This window comes from Taudactylus pleione, unplaced genomic scaffold (assembly GCF_031769625.1).
Source record: "Taudactylus pleione unplaced genomic scaffold, aTauple2 ptg000032l, whole genome shotgun sequence".
In the NCBI taxonomy this organism is placed as follows: Eukaryota; Metazoa; Chordata; class Amphibia; order Anura; family Myobatrachidae; genus Taudactylus; species Taudactylus pleione.
In genome coordinates this window covers 34,926,862-34,948,221 of record NW_028284434.1, presented here as the reverse complement: position 1 = coordinate 34,948,221, position 21,360 = coordinate 34,926,862, and the positions used below count along the sequence as shown (strand labels likewise).

Sequence of the window (21,360 nt, the reverse complement as noted above, 5' to 3'; positions counted from 1 at the left end):
GGGTCTTTTTTATCAAGCTGCCCCATGGTATGGGCTGTAACACTGAAATCTTTGGTTTGGACACAGGATCTGGTAGTCTGATGGGGTGGACACAGCTTACTGGCACCTTCAAACCTGTGCCAATAATTAAAGCAAACTGTCCCATAGCCTCATGTATGAATAGGATTATTATTATTAGGCCCTCATATGCTGGTTTTTGCCTCCCTCCCCCAACCCCACACTATGCACACAGCCTAGGCAGAACTGTTCTGCGCACACTTCCTTGGCAGAATCAGGTGCTTTCTGCACAGCCTCGGGGGTAACAATTCAGTCCGTTAGGAAGCAGTTGGTTTGCCTCCCCCTATTTTCTCACTCTAGCTAGGATGTGACCAGGATCCTGGGCGGTTGCGTCATCTAATCCATCATAGTCCAAATTGTTAAAGGAGCACTCTGCATTGCCTCTATTCCTAGCCCCCTCTCGCTGGAGGTCTGACACCCGACATGTACTACTGTGCATGCGGGGCTCCAGCACGCGTCTTTCTCTAGTGATGTCCTGCATGTTAGGAGGCACCCCGAGACATCCCAACGTTAGAGACATACTAGGCCCCCACAGGTTCCCTGTTGTACGGTGCCATCACCGCTTACATAGAGGAGCATACTGCTACCTAGTTGGTGTGTCATTACCACCTGGTGCACTATAATGCCCAGCATACCCAATCACTCCAGGGTGCATCTTGCATCCAGTTAACCTGTACCTGATTGACCATGGGTCTACAGCCACCTGTATCTCTACCTGATTAATAATCCAAAACCCTAGTTAAGCCAATATGCTGTGTGGACTCAGCTCCATATACAGACCTACTGCGTACTTACCGAACTCAGGGGCCCATTTAACAAAGATCATTTGAGGTAAATTCCCCGAAAACACCTGTTTTCGGGGGTTTACCTCAAATACTTAGTATCCCCCGAATGTATGAAGGAGGGACTGCAGCAGGTATCTCCGATACCTGCTGCGATCCCTCCATTGCCGCCGGCAGCCGCTTCCCCCATAGGTTTCTATGGGGGATGCGATGCTGCCAAATGTATCAATATCGGGAATGCTTTGCATTCCCGATATTGACCCCAGCAGCTAACGCTCTCTGCAGATAGCGTTAGCCGCTGTGTCCTATGGGCACTTACCGCATTTGAGCCGGCGGAGGGATCGGAATGCGCTCCAGCCACATCGCAGGGACGGGCTCTTTTCGGAGCCCGTCTCCGTGCATGTGCCAGGTCATACATTCGGCCGGTATGATCGCATTTTGCAATGCGATCATGGGCGATACTGCATGCCCTGATCGCATTGCAAAATGCGATCCTTAATAAATGGGCCCCTAAGAGCGTTAGCCAAATTCTGCCAGATAGTCTCCCCGCAGACTGATAATGGCATATACAAACTGATCACAGGAGGCTTTCCCCAGACTTCCCTTTACCGACAGCCAATCACATTCTTTTTCTGACACTGACTGCTTGTGACAGGCTGGTGGTGAAGGGAGGTTATGCTTCTCCCAGGCTGCTATAATTTCCCTGTCCGATACTTGTAGTGAGAGTGTGCTTTGTTTTATTCATTTGTTTTATTACAGGTGGAGAACTTCTCCGCCAAATGGGTCCAATTAGAAATGAATGCATAGCTAGGTGCACTCTAAGTAGTATAATAAAAAGCTTCACTCATATTACAGGACTACATGTAATAAAACAGTCCCGACACATCCCCACATATGTTCTCAGCTTAAGAAACTGAAAATATGTGGTTTGTTCTGTGGTATCCGTTACAATATCTTCTTTCTTATCAGTGCGTCCAGTTCCTCAGCAACATATCTGCCTGTTTACTGTGCAAATTCATTTTGAACCTTAACCCTCTCTATAATGTACACAGTTAAACCGAAGGCCCCATCGAATGTACGCGTTGACTTAAGTGAGGAAGACTTCGGCGTAGTGCACTGGGATACCAATTACGTGGACAATTTCATTGAAGATAAGCTCTCCTTTCAAGTTCAATTCATCTGCAAGCAAGACAAAGCACTGGTAACATTCTATTTTATCTACGCATATAAATGGATAGCAATGATGCTAAATTTGTGCCCGAAGAATAAATATTTTATTTCTTTCTTTGTGACATTATGGGGCTGATTCAATTAAGCACAAAAGCCACCAAATGACCTCTGACAGCTTCACACATTACCTCACAGAAGGCTGATTCTGCTCGCAGCCTGTAGAGGTGGAAGCCGAATCAACATAACCGGCTATTATAAGTCAGCAGCTCAGGTGTAACTGGATCCGGCCCTAGGTGTTCATTTGTATGTGCAAACACAAGGCTGACCACAGCTCAGTATGGCAGCGGCTGCAGGGGCTGGGAGGAGCTGAGCAGACAGGGGCTTTCCTTGTTGAATGTGGACTCCAGAGAGATAGAACAGATTATTGCTGGAGAGTGCTTACTATCGCATGGTGGGCGGGAACATGTGTCATCAAGCCCCACCCCCTCAGTAAACAAAATCTGTACTGAGGTGGGAGGGGCCTGATGATGTGACTGCCCTACAAACTTGATGATTACATCCTCACGCTCCACCCAACCTCTGCGGAAACAAGATGGTAGGGACTATTTCCACTTCAGATTCTGTACCTGGAAGTGACTTGCACTGAGGGCGGAAGTGTAGTTTCCTGCCCACACAATCCACCAAACAAAGAAAGTTAACCCCTCGGGGGCTCGCTTCGCTCGCCACACTTCGGGCACGGTGGCTTGCCACATGATTATAATCTCCCTCTGTGCCCACTTGGATGGTAGGGAGTGACGTTGGACACTGGCTGATGATGTCATGGTCAATCTACGGAAGGGGATCTAGCTGCTTCCGAAACAAGATAGGCAGAGTAGGCTAACAAGATTTATATATATGCATATACCTATGTAATTTACCATTTAAAATGTGCAAATGGGACACATGACATAAAGACAGACCTGATATCACTCTTATCATGACTTAATGCAAAAAGGTGAACTTATTATTAAATATAGATGATTATAGGCAGGATTTTGCAGTGCCATTTCTTTATTTTTTTCTATCATGCGATTTCCAATAATGGAACGCAATACTGTAAAAGCTTGCAGAAACCACAACCAAATATGCGCTTAGAAATATTTAATGATGGTGTACACCGTCATCAGATGCACTGCATCTTCCTTACCTGAGCCTGGCATCTTCACTAAAACACCATTATCTGTGGTTTGTATAGTCAGGGCTGCCATGAGAAATGCATGCTCCAATACTTAGGTGGGGCGTGACTAAGTGTGGTGGGGGTGTGGCCACCATGTAGTGAGTATCAGGAAACTCTGTAGGCATTGCTGCACAACTAAAGGCTTACATCTGTGCTTCATTATAGGTATTCTCACATCTCCACACCCCTGTTGGTAATATTTAGCGCTTAAAGCTCTTCCAATGCACCTTTATTAAATAAATGAAAAGGTGAAAAAAAAAAAAAAAAAGTGTGAAACAATGAACAGTATGGCAATATGTGTATTGATATTCATGTATGCCAATACGGGATATAGTCACTATCCTATTGATCGTGATGCCGGCGCTCAGAATAACGGCGCCGGAATCCAAACAAGTCAGAATCCCGACCACCGGCGTCCCAACGGAAAGTATTAGGGTCAGGCACTAGGGGGAAGGCTGGGGGGGGGGGGGGGAGGATGGGATGGTTTGGCTGTGGTGGGAGAGTAAGGGTAGGGGGTTAGGCTACGGGAAAGTAGGGTTAGGGTACTTACCTGCAGGCATCGGGATTCTGACTGTTGGGAAGCCACTATTGGACTGCCGCCATCCCGACCTCCGGGATCCCGTACCCAACCTGCTTATACATGTGAACAACTTTTTGTTGTCTATTAGATTTTGTTACATTACTTAGCATGTTTTATTGTATTTCTCTACTGAGAACACCTTCTGCCAAAATTCAGAATTAATATTGTTATTAAAAGGAAAGTTAGTGTACATTCATCTCCTCAGGGGTTGTGTGCGCATGCTTTTTATACTGAGACCAGAGAACTTTTAGAAATACGATGTATTGTGATTTGCTGAATTTCTTTTCCTAGCAATTAGAGGATACAGTGGAACAAGTGGAATCCTGGTATAAGTTCAGTAAGAAGCAGCTGAAACGAGGATATGATTATACGGTGAAAGTCAGGTCGAAGCCGGCGGCAAAACAAGAGCTCAAAGGAATGTGGAGCGAATGGAGTGAGAGGAACCCAGAGTGGAGAAATGGTAAATAATTATAGGTTCTCCATTTTGGTAGGGTGTTTAGAAGGAGGGTACAAGTGATTCTTTAACACAGGTGACAGCTTATAGAACCGCTATAGAAATCCTATATGAGCATTTCATTACAGTGCAGAATGCGAAGGTGCCCAATAACATAAAGCAATTTGCTGATACAATACTGTTACGATTTGTACTTCTCTTGTAGTTAAGCAAAAGGCAGCCCTCACCTCTGAGCAAGGCTGCTGTTACCATGTAAGCATTCTGCTGCTTGTCATGGTGATTAGCCACTAGGGGGCACTTTATTTCTCTCTCTTTTTATAATTGGGTATGTTTCTATGGATAAATACATTGACACAACTATTGTTCTCAGATTACAGCCTTTCTGTAGTGGAACTGAAGAGTCTTATTATTCCAGTTTCCTGCATAGTAACATTACTCATCATTCTCGCAAGCTATATCTGTGTTTCCAGGTAATAAATTGAGAAAAAGACATTTAAAGACTCTTTATTGTTATTACTTAAGGTGCATACACACGTAACGATTTTTTGAACGATTTAACTATAACGAAGTAGTTATCGTTCAATCGTTGAAAAAATTGTTCAGTTTCTGAGTTATAACGATTATCGTTCATGACCGTTCACGTTTGTAGTTCATTTCTGACTGACCAACTGAACGATTTTCATTAAGGGAAGGAACATTTTTCGTTCATCGTTGAAAAAATCGTTCAAAAAATCGTTCATTACACTTCAAAAAATTGTTCACTTTTCAAAGGAAAAACTGAACGAAAAATCATTAACGAAAATCGTTCACTAACAAAATCGTTACATGTGTATGCAGCTTTAATGTTAGAAATGTAACAACATGTATTATACAACAGGTGTTACCAATTACATTTGCTTATTTAGGGAATATTTATCATCAGGGTTATGGGCTACATCTCACTAAAATTACCGGCAGAGGGTTCCTCAACCCTTCCTGGCAATGGCCGACACGGAATCGGTATGTAATCGGCTATCGGGATGTCTCCTGTCACAATACCGACAGTGGCATCCCGATGGTTAGTATCCCAACAGGGGTCGGATAAGTATACTTACCCTGCCCCCTCCCCCCTAATCCTCCCTTCTTGTAGCCTAACCCTCCCCACCCCGCACCCTAACCCTCCTCGTTAGTTCCTGAACCTAAGTCCCCCTCCTTCGTGCCTAAACCTAACCCCGCCCCAGTGGTGCCTAACCCTCCCCCCAAAACCTAACTCTCCTCCCTGCAGCTAACAGGACGGGCACCCCGGACTTACCTCGTTCGGGCACGCGTCCTCCTGGATTTCAGCATCGGAATTATGATAGGCGTCGGTATTTTGACGCCTATCTTAACTCCCTTGTCGGGATTTCAGCATCGGCATAGAGGCCTGCGGCCCTGTGGCCGCCAGTCTCTTGACTACATCCCCGCCGACACACAGTGGTGTATTTATAACGGGTGCAGAGTGTGCGGTACGCACAGGCCCATGGGTTCAGGGGGACCCATACCGCACACCCTGCACCCTTTCCCTCAATACTCACCTCTCTGGAGTCCCATGTTGACAGCGGCAGAGCTGCACAAATCACAGGGAACATGGTGCAGTGGCGTTTTCTCAGGGTTTTGCGCATGCTCAATACGGAATAAAAATCACAGTAGCGGGGGTCTGCTAGTGCTCACTAATGCGCTGCCAGTTAGAGAGGAGGGGGCCTGGACGGAGATAGCACACTGTCCCCCTCCTCTCTTAATACGCCCCTAAGGCTGCACGTGCTAGTCAGTAGACCACGCATGCACACGAGTCCCTAAAGAGGAGTGAAGAGGCCGCTAATGCAGGGACGGGTTCCTTTCGGCGTCCCTGTTCCGGCGTGTGCCTTTTAGTACATTCGGGCAGTAATCAATTTCCTATTGCCACAAATAGTGATAAAAATTTTTAATTAATCGGGTCTGAAACCTGATAATTGATATGCCCCTTTATCTGAGGTGTTCCATTGTGTGTTCTGCTTTTCATGTAAATATATTAATTATTGTGTATATTCTTCTAGGTATTGATCTACTGACGTAATCATTTATTTATTTATAACCAGGTTGAAGAATAAATGGTGGAATAATATTCCTGATCCTGCAAAGAGCAACTTTGCCCAGATCATACTGATACCAGTGAGTTCCATTTGCAGAAGAGAATAGCCTACATCATATGGTCTAATGAGTCTGCATTAGATGATTTCAGTACCAGTCTCTGGCGATTACAAACTGTGGGCCTGATTCAGGGATGGGCGTTAATGCTATCACATCTGCATTCTTTCACGGATCGCAGTTGCTAAAATCTACTAATGGCCTCCAAAGCATAGCCGAGCATAGGGATGCCCACTGCTGCCTTCTCATATATACGTACAACAACGTGCAAGAGCGTAAACATAGGTACCATTGACGCACATCGGGCAGCCATACTGCATATGCGGCAGGCCTGACTAGCCGCAAACACTACATCTCTCCTGACACGCAGATAGCTCTCATGCTGCACAGGAGATAGCAATGAATGATTTCTGCACACCCACAAAACAGCGTTTACACAGTCAGACTCGCCTGCGTTCTTCTAACCCCCCCTCAAACGCTGACTACAGTCTGCCACTCACTCTGCGAATGGTTCCTCTACGAACGTAGTCTCAAACCAATCGCTGCGCGTGCAGTGTGCCGTTCGCGCATTAGCAATCAATTGCTTGATCTGTGAAAATATCGGTTTTGCGTAAACATCTGGATCAGTCCCCCTGTGTGCAATTGAAATAGCTAAATATTAGCCCATTTTCATTTAACTACTGGGCTGGACCACTTTCAGCTTCACTGGTGCCTGTAAGTGTGGTCAGGGGGCAGATGTACTAAGCTTTGGAGAGTTCTAAAGTGGAGTGATAAAGTACCAACCAATCAGCTCCTGTCATTTTTAAAACACAGCCTGTAAAGTGAGTTAGGAGCTGATTGGTTGGTACTTTATATCTGTCCAAAGCTTAGTACATCTACCCCCAGACAGAGAACATTATCAGGTATACGGGTTGTCAGTCCATAAACCCTGCTTCATAGCAGTGTTCATCCAGCAGAAGAGAAGTCTAATGTATTTTTTCTATTTTTTTTATAAATGAGTCAATACTGTAGCTTCTATATCAGTTTTTCATAACAAGAACTCGTAGCTGTGGTCTATACACAGTGGTGGTGGACATTTGTGATCTGAATAAATTTTCATGAGACTCTAACCCATCCGTTCACTAGGAAGTAGTAAAATCTTTAGTTCCCAGCAAATTGATAGTCTGCATTCACTGGAATATTGTAACAGGTCACAAAGTGGCTTCCTCCACTGTACGTAGCCAATGGCCATACTGTATAATTATGCCCTCATTAGACACCATCACTATGAATGGTACATATACAATAACAACAAATTGATAAATACTGTAGCTTGAAAAGTTGATCCCACACATTTCACAGCATTAAATTATTAGCTTTATTCAGGACTTACCATGATAGGAATTTATTTTATATTGACATTTTTTATTTTATTTTTTTTTTGCTCATGAAATAACATTATTTTGTTTCTTTTTTCTTTAGAAAAATCAGTTTAAACCAGATGGAAAATCTAATGCTACAAAAACATAGTAAGTTCATGCTTTATAATTGTACACTACTTTTAACTTTAATGTCCTTTGAGCGATAAATTAACATTTATCTTTTTTTTTTTTTGCCAGTGGAAATTGTTTGAGCAGATCAACAAAAGACGACAATAATTCTAAGAATAGTCAGCTTACTCGAAAGCAAGACCTCAAAGACTGTTCCAAAGTCAATTTGGATTGGAAAAAGATTGTTTTTGAACCTGAGGATGAAAATATTGAAAGCACTTTTGAAATTTACCCAAATATTGAAGATGATGATGAAAATATCCCAAGTCAAGAAGACATACTAGAAGATAGAGTTGAAGAACACCTACTGGGTACTGACTTCTCTATCAATAGGATGTTCTGTGATATTTTATGCGATTCATCTGCCCAAAAGATGGAAACATTCGATAACTTTAGTATTGGAAACACATTTGGGAGCTTTGGTTGTCCAAGCTTCATGGAACCTTATAATAAAGAAACACGTCTACCTGAGGTCTGCCCAGAGTCTGGATATCACAGCTATGAATCTGATGATTCTCCAGGAGATTTCACTACAAAATTATATGGACCCAATGCCACTTACTTTAGTAATAAAAAATACTTTTTGCCTTATGCTCCACCCTTCAGCCTTGATGAGAGCTGCTCCCATGATTGTAACAAAGCTAACATAATGACTTCAGGCTACGACAGCTTTGCTAACGCTCTGACTCAAGATAACTTGGATTCTGTCACTGATAGAGCAGAAAGAGACTCCATATCAGAACTTTGTATGGACGGTTCTTCACAAAGCATGTTTTACAACCCTAACATCCATAGTTTACTGGTGAAGCCAAATAATATTTTCTATTGTAATTCAAAACATTGTTTTGTTCCATCTGGTAATGAAGCTGATCTTCAGATCTTTCACCTACCAAAAAATGAACCTGTCTCACAGTGCAAAGTACCCAACCAAGGAGCAAACTCTGGTCCTTCTTCCATGTCTGAGGTGTCCAGATATCAAAGTTTTAATCAAGCAGTTGAACAAAGTAAAACACCTGGTAATACAAGCTGCCCAGTGTTTGACTCTGGTTACAAGCCTTTTGAAAGTCTTACAACAACCAACACCATGTCTTTGGACAGTAATGGTTATCTGACTGAACTCAATAGTCAGTGTCACCTAGGTGACTCTGTTCAAAATGACGAAGAGCCTTCACAAATGGACATGCTAATTGGTGTTACAGATCATGGGGGTAAAACTACAAGCTGTGATAAAACATCAGAAGTTGAAGTTCTCGCTCCAGGTCTCCACTCATCAGAGTTTTGTTTAGTTGACTTTGAAAACACCGCAAAAGAAAAACATAATCCCTCGTATGGTGAAACGTTTTTTGACGACCACAGGGATGCTATAAACAAAGCAGAATACATCCAGCGGGACACTAAAATTAAATTACAAGATGATAATATTCCTTTGGCCTTGACCTTTGACATATGTGATCATTTACGGCATTTTGCAAACATGTACGGACACAAGGTCTCATTCAACAGCTTAGAACCTGGTAGGTTTCCTATAAGTCATGCATCATTCCCCTGCAGGATGGATGAAGCTACATTTATGTATGATCACCTCTCCATCAAAAAATGTCATCCTGCTCAGGATGGCTTCCCACTGAAGTTTCAGAACATATCCTACTTCCTCCCCCTTTATGATCTAAAAGCTGCTACTTGCGGCCAGGCATCTAGTCATTTACTCCTTCAACAAAAGAATCTCGACAATGAAGGCAACTCATACATGAAGATAGCATTATAAATAAAGGGGAATAGCGAAAATAAAAACTTTTTTTGATATGTAAATAGCACAAATATAAGTTTTATTTATTATAAAAATATGTACATACATGTAATATTTACTGTGCATCATATTGAATTAGCATATGCGATTTAATATAGTAGCAAACAATAAGTGATAATTATAGAAAGTTACATTTATTCACATAAACTGCATTAATTTAAGTGGGAGTTCCATCTGCAGACAATTTTAATGTATTGCTGTGAGTGTGTAGGTGCTGTTCTGTGGGATCTACCACTTACCTTATTTTACCATTCTTTCCATTTTTCTCCAAAGCCATATCATCCAGGTAATGTTTAATTATTGTGCCTTTTTGATAGTTAAACTGCCATTAAATATGATATAGAACCTAATGCAGTGTTGTATCAAAGAGCAACAAAACTATACAACCTTGCATGATGATATAACAGCAACAAAAACTAGACAACCCTGCATGGTGATAGTATATAACAGCAACAGAACTAGACAACCCTGCATAGTGAAACTGTATAACAGCAACAGAACTAGATGACCCTGCATTGTGATACTGTATAACAGCAATAGAACTAGACAACCCTGCATTGTGATACTGTATAACAGCAACAGAACTAGACAACCCTGCATGGTGATACTGTATAACAGCAATAGAACTAGACAACCCATCATAGTGATACTGTATAACAGCAACAAAAACTAGACAACCCTGCATGGTGATACTGTATAACAGCAACAGAACTAGACAACCCTGCATAGTGAAACTGTATAACAGCAACAGAACTAGATGACCCTGCATGGTGATACTGTATAACAGCAACAGAACTAAACAACCCTGCATAGTGATACTGTATAACAGCAACAGAACTAGACGACCCTGCATGGTGATACTGTATAACAGCAACAGAACTAGATGACCCTGCATTGTGATACTGTATAACAGCAATAGAACTAGACGACCCTGCATTGTGATACTGTATAACAGCAACAGAACTAGACAACCCTGCATTGTGATACTGTATAACAGCAACAGAACTAGACAACCCTGCATGGTGATACTGTATAACAGCAATAGAACTAGACAACCCTGCATAGTGAAACTGTATAACAGCAACAGAACTAGACAACCCGGCATGGTGATACTGTATAACAGCAACAGAACTAGATGACCCTGCATGGTGATACTGTATAACAGCAACAGAACTAGATGACCCGGCATGATGATATAACGGCAACAAAACCAGATAACCCGGCATGGTGACACAACAGCAACAAAACTAGACAACCCAGCATGGTGGTATAACAGCAACAAAACTAGACAACCCTGCATGGTTATATAACAGCAACAGCAACAAAACTAGACAACCATGCATGGTGATATAACAGCAACCAAGCTAGACAACACTGCATGGTTATATAACAGCAACAGCAACAAAACTAGACAACCATGCATGGTGATATAACAGCAACCAAGCTAGACAACACTGCAGGGTGATATAATACTGTAGTTTGGAAGAGAGAAGAAAGAAATACAACTTAAAGATTGTATGTTATACAAAAATTTGTAAAGGACATGTACATAACAATAATTTCAAGGGTTCTGATGCCGAGTCCTTCATCAGTTGATGTAGCATATTCTTTCTATCTATCTATCTATCTATCTATCTATCTATCTATCTATCTATCTATCTATCTATCTATCTACTTTTAGGTGCCAGAACCAATGGATGATATAATTATATATGTTCAGAAAGGAACAGCACTCTAGAAACACTTTGAATGTATGAACTACTTGAGTGTATTTTGTGCAAGATTGCTCAGGACCCTTTATCAAGCTATACAAAAAATACATCATCACCAGTGGTGTAATAATAATCCAACATTGAAATGCATAACGGTAATAAACACAATCATAATTACAGTAAAATAAATTATTTACAAAGTATAAACAAAGTGTGGCAATAACTAGTCAATAATGTTACAAGTACACTAATTGAAATCAATTAAGGTCAATTACAGTCCCAGAGTGAAATTTAGCCAACCAGTTTTAATGCTAGGGAAAGACTTCCCTATCAAAAGTGTGTATAAATGCTACCTTTGATAAAGCTGCAAGGTGGCAGCGAAAATACATTAGGTGGCTACTTCAGGACACTGGGTTACTTTACAGGAAGCTTCCCTCATTTTATTTGGGACATTGGCCCTCATTCAGAGCCGCTCGTTAGCGGCAGTACGCTCGTTCCGAGCGATGTTTGCACATCTGCGCATGCGTACGGTTTTTAGTACGCATGCGCGAACCAGTCAGTGCGGCCAAAAATCGTTGGTACGCAATATAGCGAGTGCCTGCTATTTTGAATGACAGAATGAGGCGTATGTGGGTGGTAACAGGGGAAGGTGCTTGAAAATGGGGAGTGGAGATCCGAACGCAGGCGTGCTTAAAGGTCAAAACGGGCGTTTTATGGGTGTGTATATTTAAAACAGCAGCGTCATTGTTCACGTCACTGGGTTATTTTATAGCCAGAACTGCTCGCAAATTTGTGGTAGCAAACACCAACCACAAGAATAGCGAGCAGTTCATACGCTGGTCGATGTACTCGATTAATCTAATAAATAGCGGACATGACGTAGGATGCGAGCGGCCAGGGGGCGTTTTTAACAAATAAACGAGCGTATGTTTTGCTCGCTCGTTCAGACTTAGAGGTGTGAACAGACTACAATGTGCGTACGGATCATTTGAATAGCCACCCCTTGTTTTTAAACGAACGACCGCAAATAGCGAACGGCTCTGAATGAGGGCCATTGTCCGAATTGGAAACACCAGCACCTTTTACCACCGGGACCACAGGCCACGGATTCAAGTATTTGCGATGGACTACCAAGCAGACTGGAACCATCGCTAATTTGGATCCTCACCATCGCTGCCTAAAGCCGGTAATAACATTATAATTTGCTGGACATTTATTCCTCACCGGACCCTACTGATTCATCGGAAATGTACAAAATTATCCAGTACCCCGGTGTCCAATCTCCGCATATCCATATCAGCTACAAATACGTACATATATGTATGTATACTTTTGCTTGTTTTGCATGTCAGCTGTCTTTAGATATTTTTCAATGTACTCCTTTTGTGTGTTTTCGGTTTGATATTAAATGTCCATTATTGATTTTACTATTAGCATTGTTTCTAGCGCTGTATTGACCATTGCTTGATTTTCTGTATAAATTCATCAGTCAGATTGTGAGCACATACTGTACTACCTACTGTACATTTAGCTGCTGACCCAAGTATAAGAACATTAGTACAGACTGCTAGTACAAATACACTCTGCTGCAGTATTATCTGTTAATATTCAATAAGCCATAGAATGCCAAAAGTAAAAAAAATGTTGTACATACCCAGTAATCCTCAGAGCCCGAAGGTAGTGTTATTGTATAGGATGACCGCTGCTGTGTGTGCCCAGTGCACTACTTCCATAGATGTATGGCATTGCTTTGATAAGTATCATGCCTGCTACTCTGCTGCTATATATATGCTGATGTTATTCTCTGCTTTTTTATGTATATTGGCTACATTTTTGTGTGTGAATACACATGGCTTTTGCAAATTACAGGTTGTGTGCTGGTCTCTCCTTCTGTAGCTCTAGTAGCTGAATTGGTATATACATATATTATATATATATATCACACAAAGAAATGCCTTTAACCTGCGCTCAGCTTTTGTTAGTATACAATAAATGGCTACAAACCTTCTAAAAACAACCCCCCTGTTAGTAGGGGCCAGAACACAATATTGTATAGAGTAGTATAGAAGATGCGCCCCAAAGAAGACAAATAACGAACTGTTCACTTCAATTAAATATATTTAAAAAGTACAATATATAATAAGCTCGTCATTTAATTTGCAGTATTATAAATTCTTGGAAGAGATGGATCCTACGGCCGACTTGTCCACTTTATGGATAGTTTATTTCAACTGCTTGAAGAACCACTAGCTGCAATTTGAATTACAATTGCGTGTTCCAGGTTCATCATACAAGTGTAAAACCAACACAATACATTTGATATATTTTGAACTGCTCAGAATTATTTAAGTACTGTATCTCTGATTATTATTTTCTTTTAGAGCATCTTGATACTGCTTTTGACCAGGGCCTACATTATGCATATCATTTAAATTTAAAATAAAATTTTTAATTGATACTTTAATTTTGTCTCATTACATATATGACTGTTAATTTATAGAATTAATATATAACTGGGAATTTAACTAATAAAAATGTGGGACATTTTGTGGGAAAATACAATATTATTATTAATTTTGTTTAAGTTTATTTACATTTTTGAAAGTATAAATAAATATAGTTTGTAAAACATGAAACCTACCCTGACTTCTAATGGTGCGTACACACTGGGCGATTAAAGTGGACGACTGAACGATAACGATATCGTTATAGTTCAGTCGTCCACTTTATCGTCCATTTTTATCACAAAAACGATGAACGATAACGACGACGTGCGTTCCCGCGGGTCGTTCATCATCATCGTTCATCGGGTGAACATGCAGGCCAACCTGACGATGTCGTCAGGTTGCTGCATGTTGGGGAATGGGGGAAGAGAGCCTGCCGCTGAACGATATCGTTAATGATAACGTTCAGCGGGTGTGCTCAATGTCATGAACGACATTGAGCACACCCTGCCGGGGACACACTAGATGATATCGCTCAGGGAGCATATCGTCTAGTGTGTACGCACCATAACTGTTGTTTAAACTGTTGGATTAGCACATTTACGTCAAAAACAGCTACAACAACCCATAACCCTGTAGGTAGTGGGTATAAAGTACATATATCCCAGATAACAAAGGTAGTCCTCACGGATAAGCTTGTTGTAGCATTTCTGAGCCTGCCCTTATATTTTTTGCAGAGCACTTGTCACAGCCGCTGGGATTAGCATGACGCCCACCAACAACTTCGCAAATCTAAGCGACTGCGTATAAAGATGCAAAAATGGATGCATATCAGTCGATTATCGGACTTTTGAGTATCCCTATGGTCGGGCAGAATGGCCGCCGTAATAGAGTCGCCGGAGCAAGTACGTGATCGCATCGCCGACTTAAGCTGGGTACACATCTACAGTATACAATCATCGGGCCCTTCATCCAATTCGAGAGAACGGCCATTGGATTGTATAGGTGTGTACCCTGTCCCGATGCAGGACCGTTAGCCGATAAACGGCTTTTAACGCCCCTGCAACGGTCGGGATCGGGAGGTCGCATCTTATGTACAGTTTAATATTCTTCGGTTCGACCTCCCGATCCCATAGAAGCCCCTACACACTGTGCTATGTCTGCATAGTGTGTACGCGGCTGACAGGGGTCACACTGGGGACAGACTGCACGGCTGATTGGGACAATTTTACCTGATCAGCCTACAATCGTAAGTGTGTAAGACACGTGCCGGAAAACGATTGTGACACGTCTGCCTTTTCGCCAACTCCCTTTTGTCGTCCACAACCGTCCCTGCCTGTCAGTCACTTTGCAAATAAAACCTCACTGCGAGTGATGATGGTAACGCAACTTGACACATGCGCGGTGCAACACAGACACATACATAGAACGCTGAAAAACGCTCAACTGCGTAAACATCGGCATAACGTCCTGCTCTGAATCAGGCCCTCCAGCGGTACGCCACATTTATACTCTAAAGCATTGTAAGCCAGGGAAAGTAGAAGCTTTTATTTAATTATAAACAATTAAGTTACTTTATACCGGAAATCACATAACCTCATTAACAAAATAGTTTTTTCTGTGTATAGTAATGTAAAGGTGCGTACACACTAGGTGATATTTTACACAATCTGTCCGATTCCGACGCATCGTAACGAGAGATCGTGTAAAATATGTCCTAATCGGGAGTGTCCACTCACGATCATGATGCTGATGCGCGTCCCCGCTGGTTGTACATCACATCTTCAGATCTTACCTGCTGCAGGCAAGATCTGACAATCTCAGTCACGATGCACTGGAAATAGTTAGGAGACACGATAGATTGTGGTTCGATTTGGACAGTTTTTAACACCATATTGTGCCCCCAACTGCCGGGGAGCTGCTGGGGAGAGTTCAAGGGGAAATCGTACATGATATCGCATTGTGACCACATCATCTAGTGTGTAGGCACCTTTAGAGAAAACAATACTTTTGTTTTGCGTGTCTCCTGCTACACAGTATTAACTACCAGACTATTGTCCACAGCTGGAACTAAATTTTGAATATGCAGTTACCAGGGTCATGATGTTTTATATTACATAAGTTACATAGAATTATAGTACAGGAACGTGTGAGGAAAACAGTGTCATTTATAAATAATGGATTCAGGGACCATTCCGTGTAAACATAAATAAATGACACTTTTATTATCAGAACACAATCAATGGTTAAAACATTTAGAAGTAGATTCAGAGGCGCAGGGTTTACCCTACAGATAATATGATATATGGTAAGAACTTACCCTTGTTATCTCAATTTCTACAAAGTCCATAGGGTTCCACAGGACACCTTGGGGTATAGGTGATGTCGTCAGGCACGGACACCACAGAGTTAAATTTTCAGCCTCCCAGGATGCACCAGGGTCCCTCTTCTATACCCCACCCCCAAGCCAAGGCAATTCAGTTTCGTAACAAGCCATAGGCTGGAGGAGGAGAACAAAGAGAGAGAAGAAAGTCTGGAACACACAAGAATCACATTCTCACCAGAAGGAGACGGAGAAACCGGTGACCAGATCAAAGCCCATCTGCAGTACAGGTGCGACAGGGCGGGAGTCCTGTGGACTATGGACTTCGTAGAAATAGAGATAACAAGGGTAAGTTCTTACCATATTTCATATTTTCTACTTCAGGGTCCATAGGGTATCCACAGAATACCTTGGGGATGTCCCAAAGCAGTATCCTTTAAGGGTGGGGATGCTCCTGTGCCGTAAGGAGAATCCGCCGCCAGAAGGAAGCATTCTGAGAGGCGAAGGTATCAAAAGCATAATACCTTACAAAAATATGGACAGATGACCACGTGGCTGCCACTCACCGCTGAACCGCTGAGGCGCCACGTCGAGCTGCCCACGAAGGACCCACAGACCTAGTGGAAGAGCTTTAATAGAGGATGTAACAGGAAGACCTGTGAATCCATCCTGCCAAAGTTAGCGTAGTGGCAGGCCAACCCTTTTTATGGAAACCAGAGAGGACAAAACCGAGATACTGATTTCCTAAATGGACTGGTACGGTCAACTTAAATTCGTAGAGCCCGTACCACATCCAAGGAGGCCTCACCAGCAGACAGGACTGGGGAAGTAAAGGCCGGTACTATAATTTCCTCATTGATGTGGAAACTAGACACCACCGTAGGTAAAAAACCAGGGCAAGTGCGAAGCACTGCCCTGTTCCTAGGAAAGATGAGAAAAAGGGAGGTCTACATGACAGAGCCCCCCATTCTGCGATCCTACTGGCCAAATCAAAGGCCAGAAGGAATACAGTCCTAGCCGTAAGTCATTTGAAATCCACTGAGCCCAGTGGATCAAATGGCGGTCCTCGTAGAGCACAGCCAAATCCCAAGGAGCCAACGGTGGAACAAAGGGATGCTGAATATAACGTACACCTTGCACAAAGGTGCGGACCTCAGGAAGAGTAGCAATCCTACGATGAAACCATACTAACAGGGCAGAAACCTGCACCCTCAGGTAAGCAAGGTGAAGACCGTTATCTAAGCCCACCTGTAGGAAAGCCAACACTCTGGATATCCGGAATACCCGAGGAGCATAGCCGCTAGGGCGACACAACTGAAAGAAAGTATGCCATACCTGATGGTAAATTCTTGCAGATAAAAGCGTCCGAGCTCTTAGCATGTACAGAGCCCCTGTTAACTATAGAGCTGGAAAACCCCTAGACCTTAAGAGGGCAGTCTCCACCGCCACACCGTCAAGGACAGACAACCCAGGTCTGGGTATTAGCCAGGATCCTGAGACAACAGGTCCAGGCGTAGAGGCAACAGCTTCGGAGTGTTAACTGAGAGGCTCCGAAGATCTGAGTAATAGTGCCGTTTGGCCCACGCTGGAGCTATCAGCAGGAGTGTGCCTTCTTCTTGCTATTACTGGAGGAAGAAGGGATAATGGAGGGACGAGGTACACAACTTGGAAGGTCCACTGGACCTACATAGGTCTACCAGAAGAGCCTCATCTCTGAAAGGATCCAACTGTTCACCAGAAGATTGAACACCTCCTGATGAAGCGGACATTTCCCTGAATGCACGTCTTGACGGCTAAGAAAGCCTGCTTTCCATCTGAGGATTCCTGAATGAACACTGCCGATGATGGCAAGGATATAACCTTCCACCCAAACCAGAATTCAGGACACCACTGTTAGTGTCGCCTGACTTCGGGAACCTCCTAGGTGGTTTACATAAGCCATCATGATGGCGTTGTCAGACTGTACCTGCACGGTATTTCCGTGGAGGACCTGTCCTGCATGCTGGAGAACCTTGAATACTGCTCAGAGTTCTCAGATGTTTATGGGAAGCGCATAATCTGCTGGTGTCCACCTGCCCTGGAACAAGTGTGGCCCCGTCACTGCTTCCCAGCCACGGATACTGGCGTCCGTCGTCAGAAGGACCCTGTCCGCAATCCCAAAGGGGGTGCCCCTTGTTTAGGTGAGCTTTCCGCAGCCACCTGGCCAGAGAGAGACAAACCTCCGGGGAAAGCACTATTGACTTTATGCTATGGGGCAACTCACCCCATCCGGAGAGGATCAATTTTTTTCTAGAGGTTCAGAGTGAAACTGGGTACTCTCCACCATGTCGAACAGTGACACCCTGGAACCCAGGAACCACATTGCCGAGTGAATAGACACTCGGCGACTCTGCAGGCAACTGCGTACCTTTGCCTGTAATGCAGAGATCTTTTCCTCAATCACAAAGATCCTCAGATGTTGGGATATGGAGCATCCTCTGTGAGGAATCAGAGAGGACCATTTCCAGTTTATCAGTCAGCCGTAACATAGCAACACAGATATTGTCCGTTGCAGATGGCACTGAAGTATCTCTGGAGACCCTGGTAACAAAAGAAGGTCACCCGGATAGGGTAACAAGCTGACCCCCTGCATCCGCAGGTGGGCTGCCATAACTGCCATGACCCTGGTAAAGCGTGAGGCGCGGAGGCCAGACCAAGGGGCAATGCCAGAAACTGGAAATGCTTATCGACCACTGCAAACCTGAGGAAAACACTGGTGTGCTAAGAAAATAGGGATATTCAGGTAGTCACCCTAAATATATCCAACGACACCACAAACTTCCCAGGCTCCATTGAATGATTGAATGCAGGGTCCCCCTCCTGAACCGAGGAACCCTTAAGAATTTGTTGAAGGTTTCAAGATTGAGGATGTCCTGGTAAGACCCATTGGGTTTCTGTACCAGAAAGAGGATGGAGTAATACCCCGTTCCCCTTTGAGGCAACAGAATAGGTACTATAACTCCTGCCTCGAGCATAGAGTGTAACACCCTCAAAAATTACAGGGCCTTGTCTTGAATTGACAGAAGACCTGTAACGAAAAACCGTCTGGGAGGCCTTTACCGGGAGGAGAGGACATACCTTCAAGAAAATACTTCTCTTACCCCATTGTCCGTGGTGGTCAGACACCAGCACTGGGCGAACTGGAGAAGCCAGCCTCCAACTCTGGGGTCCCCCGAGAGGAGGCCCGTCCCGTGAGGCTGAAGGCTTATAGTCCAACTTGGGAGTAGGACGTCTTGTACTCCAAGCCTGTTCTTATGGCTGAGCAGATTTCCTGGCTACTGACTGTCTTGGAAAGCTGTATTTTAGACTTACCCTGGCCCCACAGGGCTGAAAAGACGAAGCCCCAGACCCCGATGGGACTGTAGCTGATAGCAGACACGCAGATGTAGCTGCTGCCTACGGGGCCACAATTGTGTCCAGATGAGGGCCAAACAGGACCTGTCCCGTAAAAAAGGCAAAGCATTCCAAATGGAATCTGTGTCCGCTTTCCAAAAGCGCAACCACAGGGAGCGGCGAGCCGCTACTGCTGCCGAGCCGCTACTGCTGCCGAGGAGATTCTGGAAAGGAGCAGGCTATATGTAAGACTGTCTCATTATGAACGTGGCTAAGTCTCTGAGAATTTGCCACTATCCACTTGCTCTGCTGGAGAGTCAGTGTGCAGAGATCCAGTTACCTACCCAGTGCTCCATGGCTCTGGCCCCCCAGCACACGGCCATAGCCGGCCTGGACGCCCCTCCAGCAAGGGAATAATTGGATTTTAGATATATTTGCACCTTGCAATCTGTAACCTCCTTGAAGGAGGACCTGGAGGGCATGGGCAACGTAGCACTCCTCACTAGGCGTGTAACATGAGAATCTACCCGTAAAGGTAACTCCCATTCGGAAAAGTAATTATCCGCAAAGGGGTATGCAAAACGTCAACGGTTTTTGAGGTTGGAACCGCTCACCCGGATTTTCCACGCCTCCTCTAAATGATCCACCTGACCAGATAGAGGAATTACAGTGGCAACACCCTTATCCTTAAAGAAGGCATATTTGGATTTAGCCACGGGGGATATGTAATAACCAAAGCCGCACAGTCTGCCCGTATAAGGCCAGGTATATAGACTTTAGACCCAGACTACGCCTCCTTTGCACTAAGGGGCTCGTGTCTGAAAAGTAAATAATGTCACCGTCATCAGACGTCATGTCCTTATTATCCTTAGCCGTCTGAGACCCGAAAGGCCGTTTAGAAGGCCGAAATGGTGACTCCCACTGTAAAACGTCTATCAGGTGCTATACCATTTGGACAATAAATTCACCCACATAGGCTCCTGCGAGACCTGGGGGGGCAAAAAACAGGAAACACTGGGGTACCATCAACTGCCCAAGGACCCATGCATGTGATGAGACCACCACTCGCTGCGATAACCCCTATGGAGAAACACAGGGAGCGTTGTCCACAAGGGCTGTAAGCACCTTAGCCAGCCGAGGGCAGTCCCTTTTTGTGCAGGCACAGTGACAGAACTGGGGCGTGATATATAATACAACATGCCCTCCATAAACCCTTAGCGTCTACATATCCCTCCGCTAACTGCACATTATATCAGTACATTATAGCTTGGAAGATGATATCCACGTTCACTTTCCGACATGAGGAGTGTGAACGGAGCGTATGTGACTTCCCACACAGAAAAACCACATTTACTGTGAGGTAATAAACACCCTGCAACACCGCACCGCAAGGGCTGTAGCAGAAGAACAGGGATAGGAAAATGGCTGACAGTCAGAAATGAAAGTACAGGCAAACAGCGCTAGCATTTGAGTCACATACAATGCAAAGATAACATCCTGCATTACAAGCACTACGATCAACTACACAGACCAGAGCCTGGTAGGAAACAGTGCTGCATACACTGACCTTAATTGAAGGAGAGGTATGCGGGGGATCCGGACCGCAATGGCACCTGTATCAGCTTCCAGCAGCGTTTGCCATCCCCAGCACATTCAGAGAGAAAATGGCCACCGAGGAGCAGAGAGGAGGCGGGCCCGGGTAGGAGCGCTGACACAGCCCGCTCAGACCGCTGTGGAATGGCACTGTGCATCGGGGGAGACGCCGGCTGTGA

At 43.9% G+C, this 21,360-nt stretch overlaps 1 protein-coding gene across 1 annotated transcript in view; it reads left to right on the top strand.

Annotated features, from left to right (window-relative positions):
- IL4R (interleukin 4 receptor) overlaps positions 1-10,087 on the top strand; it is a 42,897-nt gene extending 32,810 nt beyond the window's left edge. The window contains exons 5-10 of the mRNA XM_088452017.1: positions 1,892-2,040; positions 4,097-4,265; positions 4,630-4,729; positions 6,353-6,425; positions 7,863-7,909; positions 8,000-10,087. Coding sequence (XP_088308143.1) covers positions 1,892-2,040; positions 4,097-4,265; positions 4,630-4,729; positions 6,353-6,425; positions 7,863-7,909; positions 8,000-9,695 — 2,234 coding nt within the window. The 3' untranslated portion in view covers positions 9,696-10,087. The remainder of the gene's footprint in view (positions 1-1,891; positions 2,041-4,096; positions 4,266-4,629; positions 4,730-6,352; positions 6,426-7,862; positions 7,910-7,999) is intronic.
- The last annotated feature ends 11,273 nt before the right edge of the window (positions 10,088-21,360 follow it).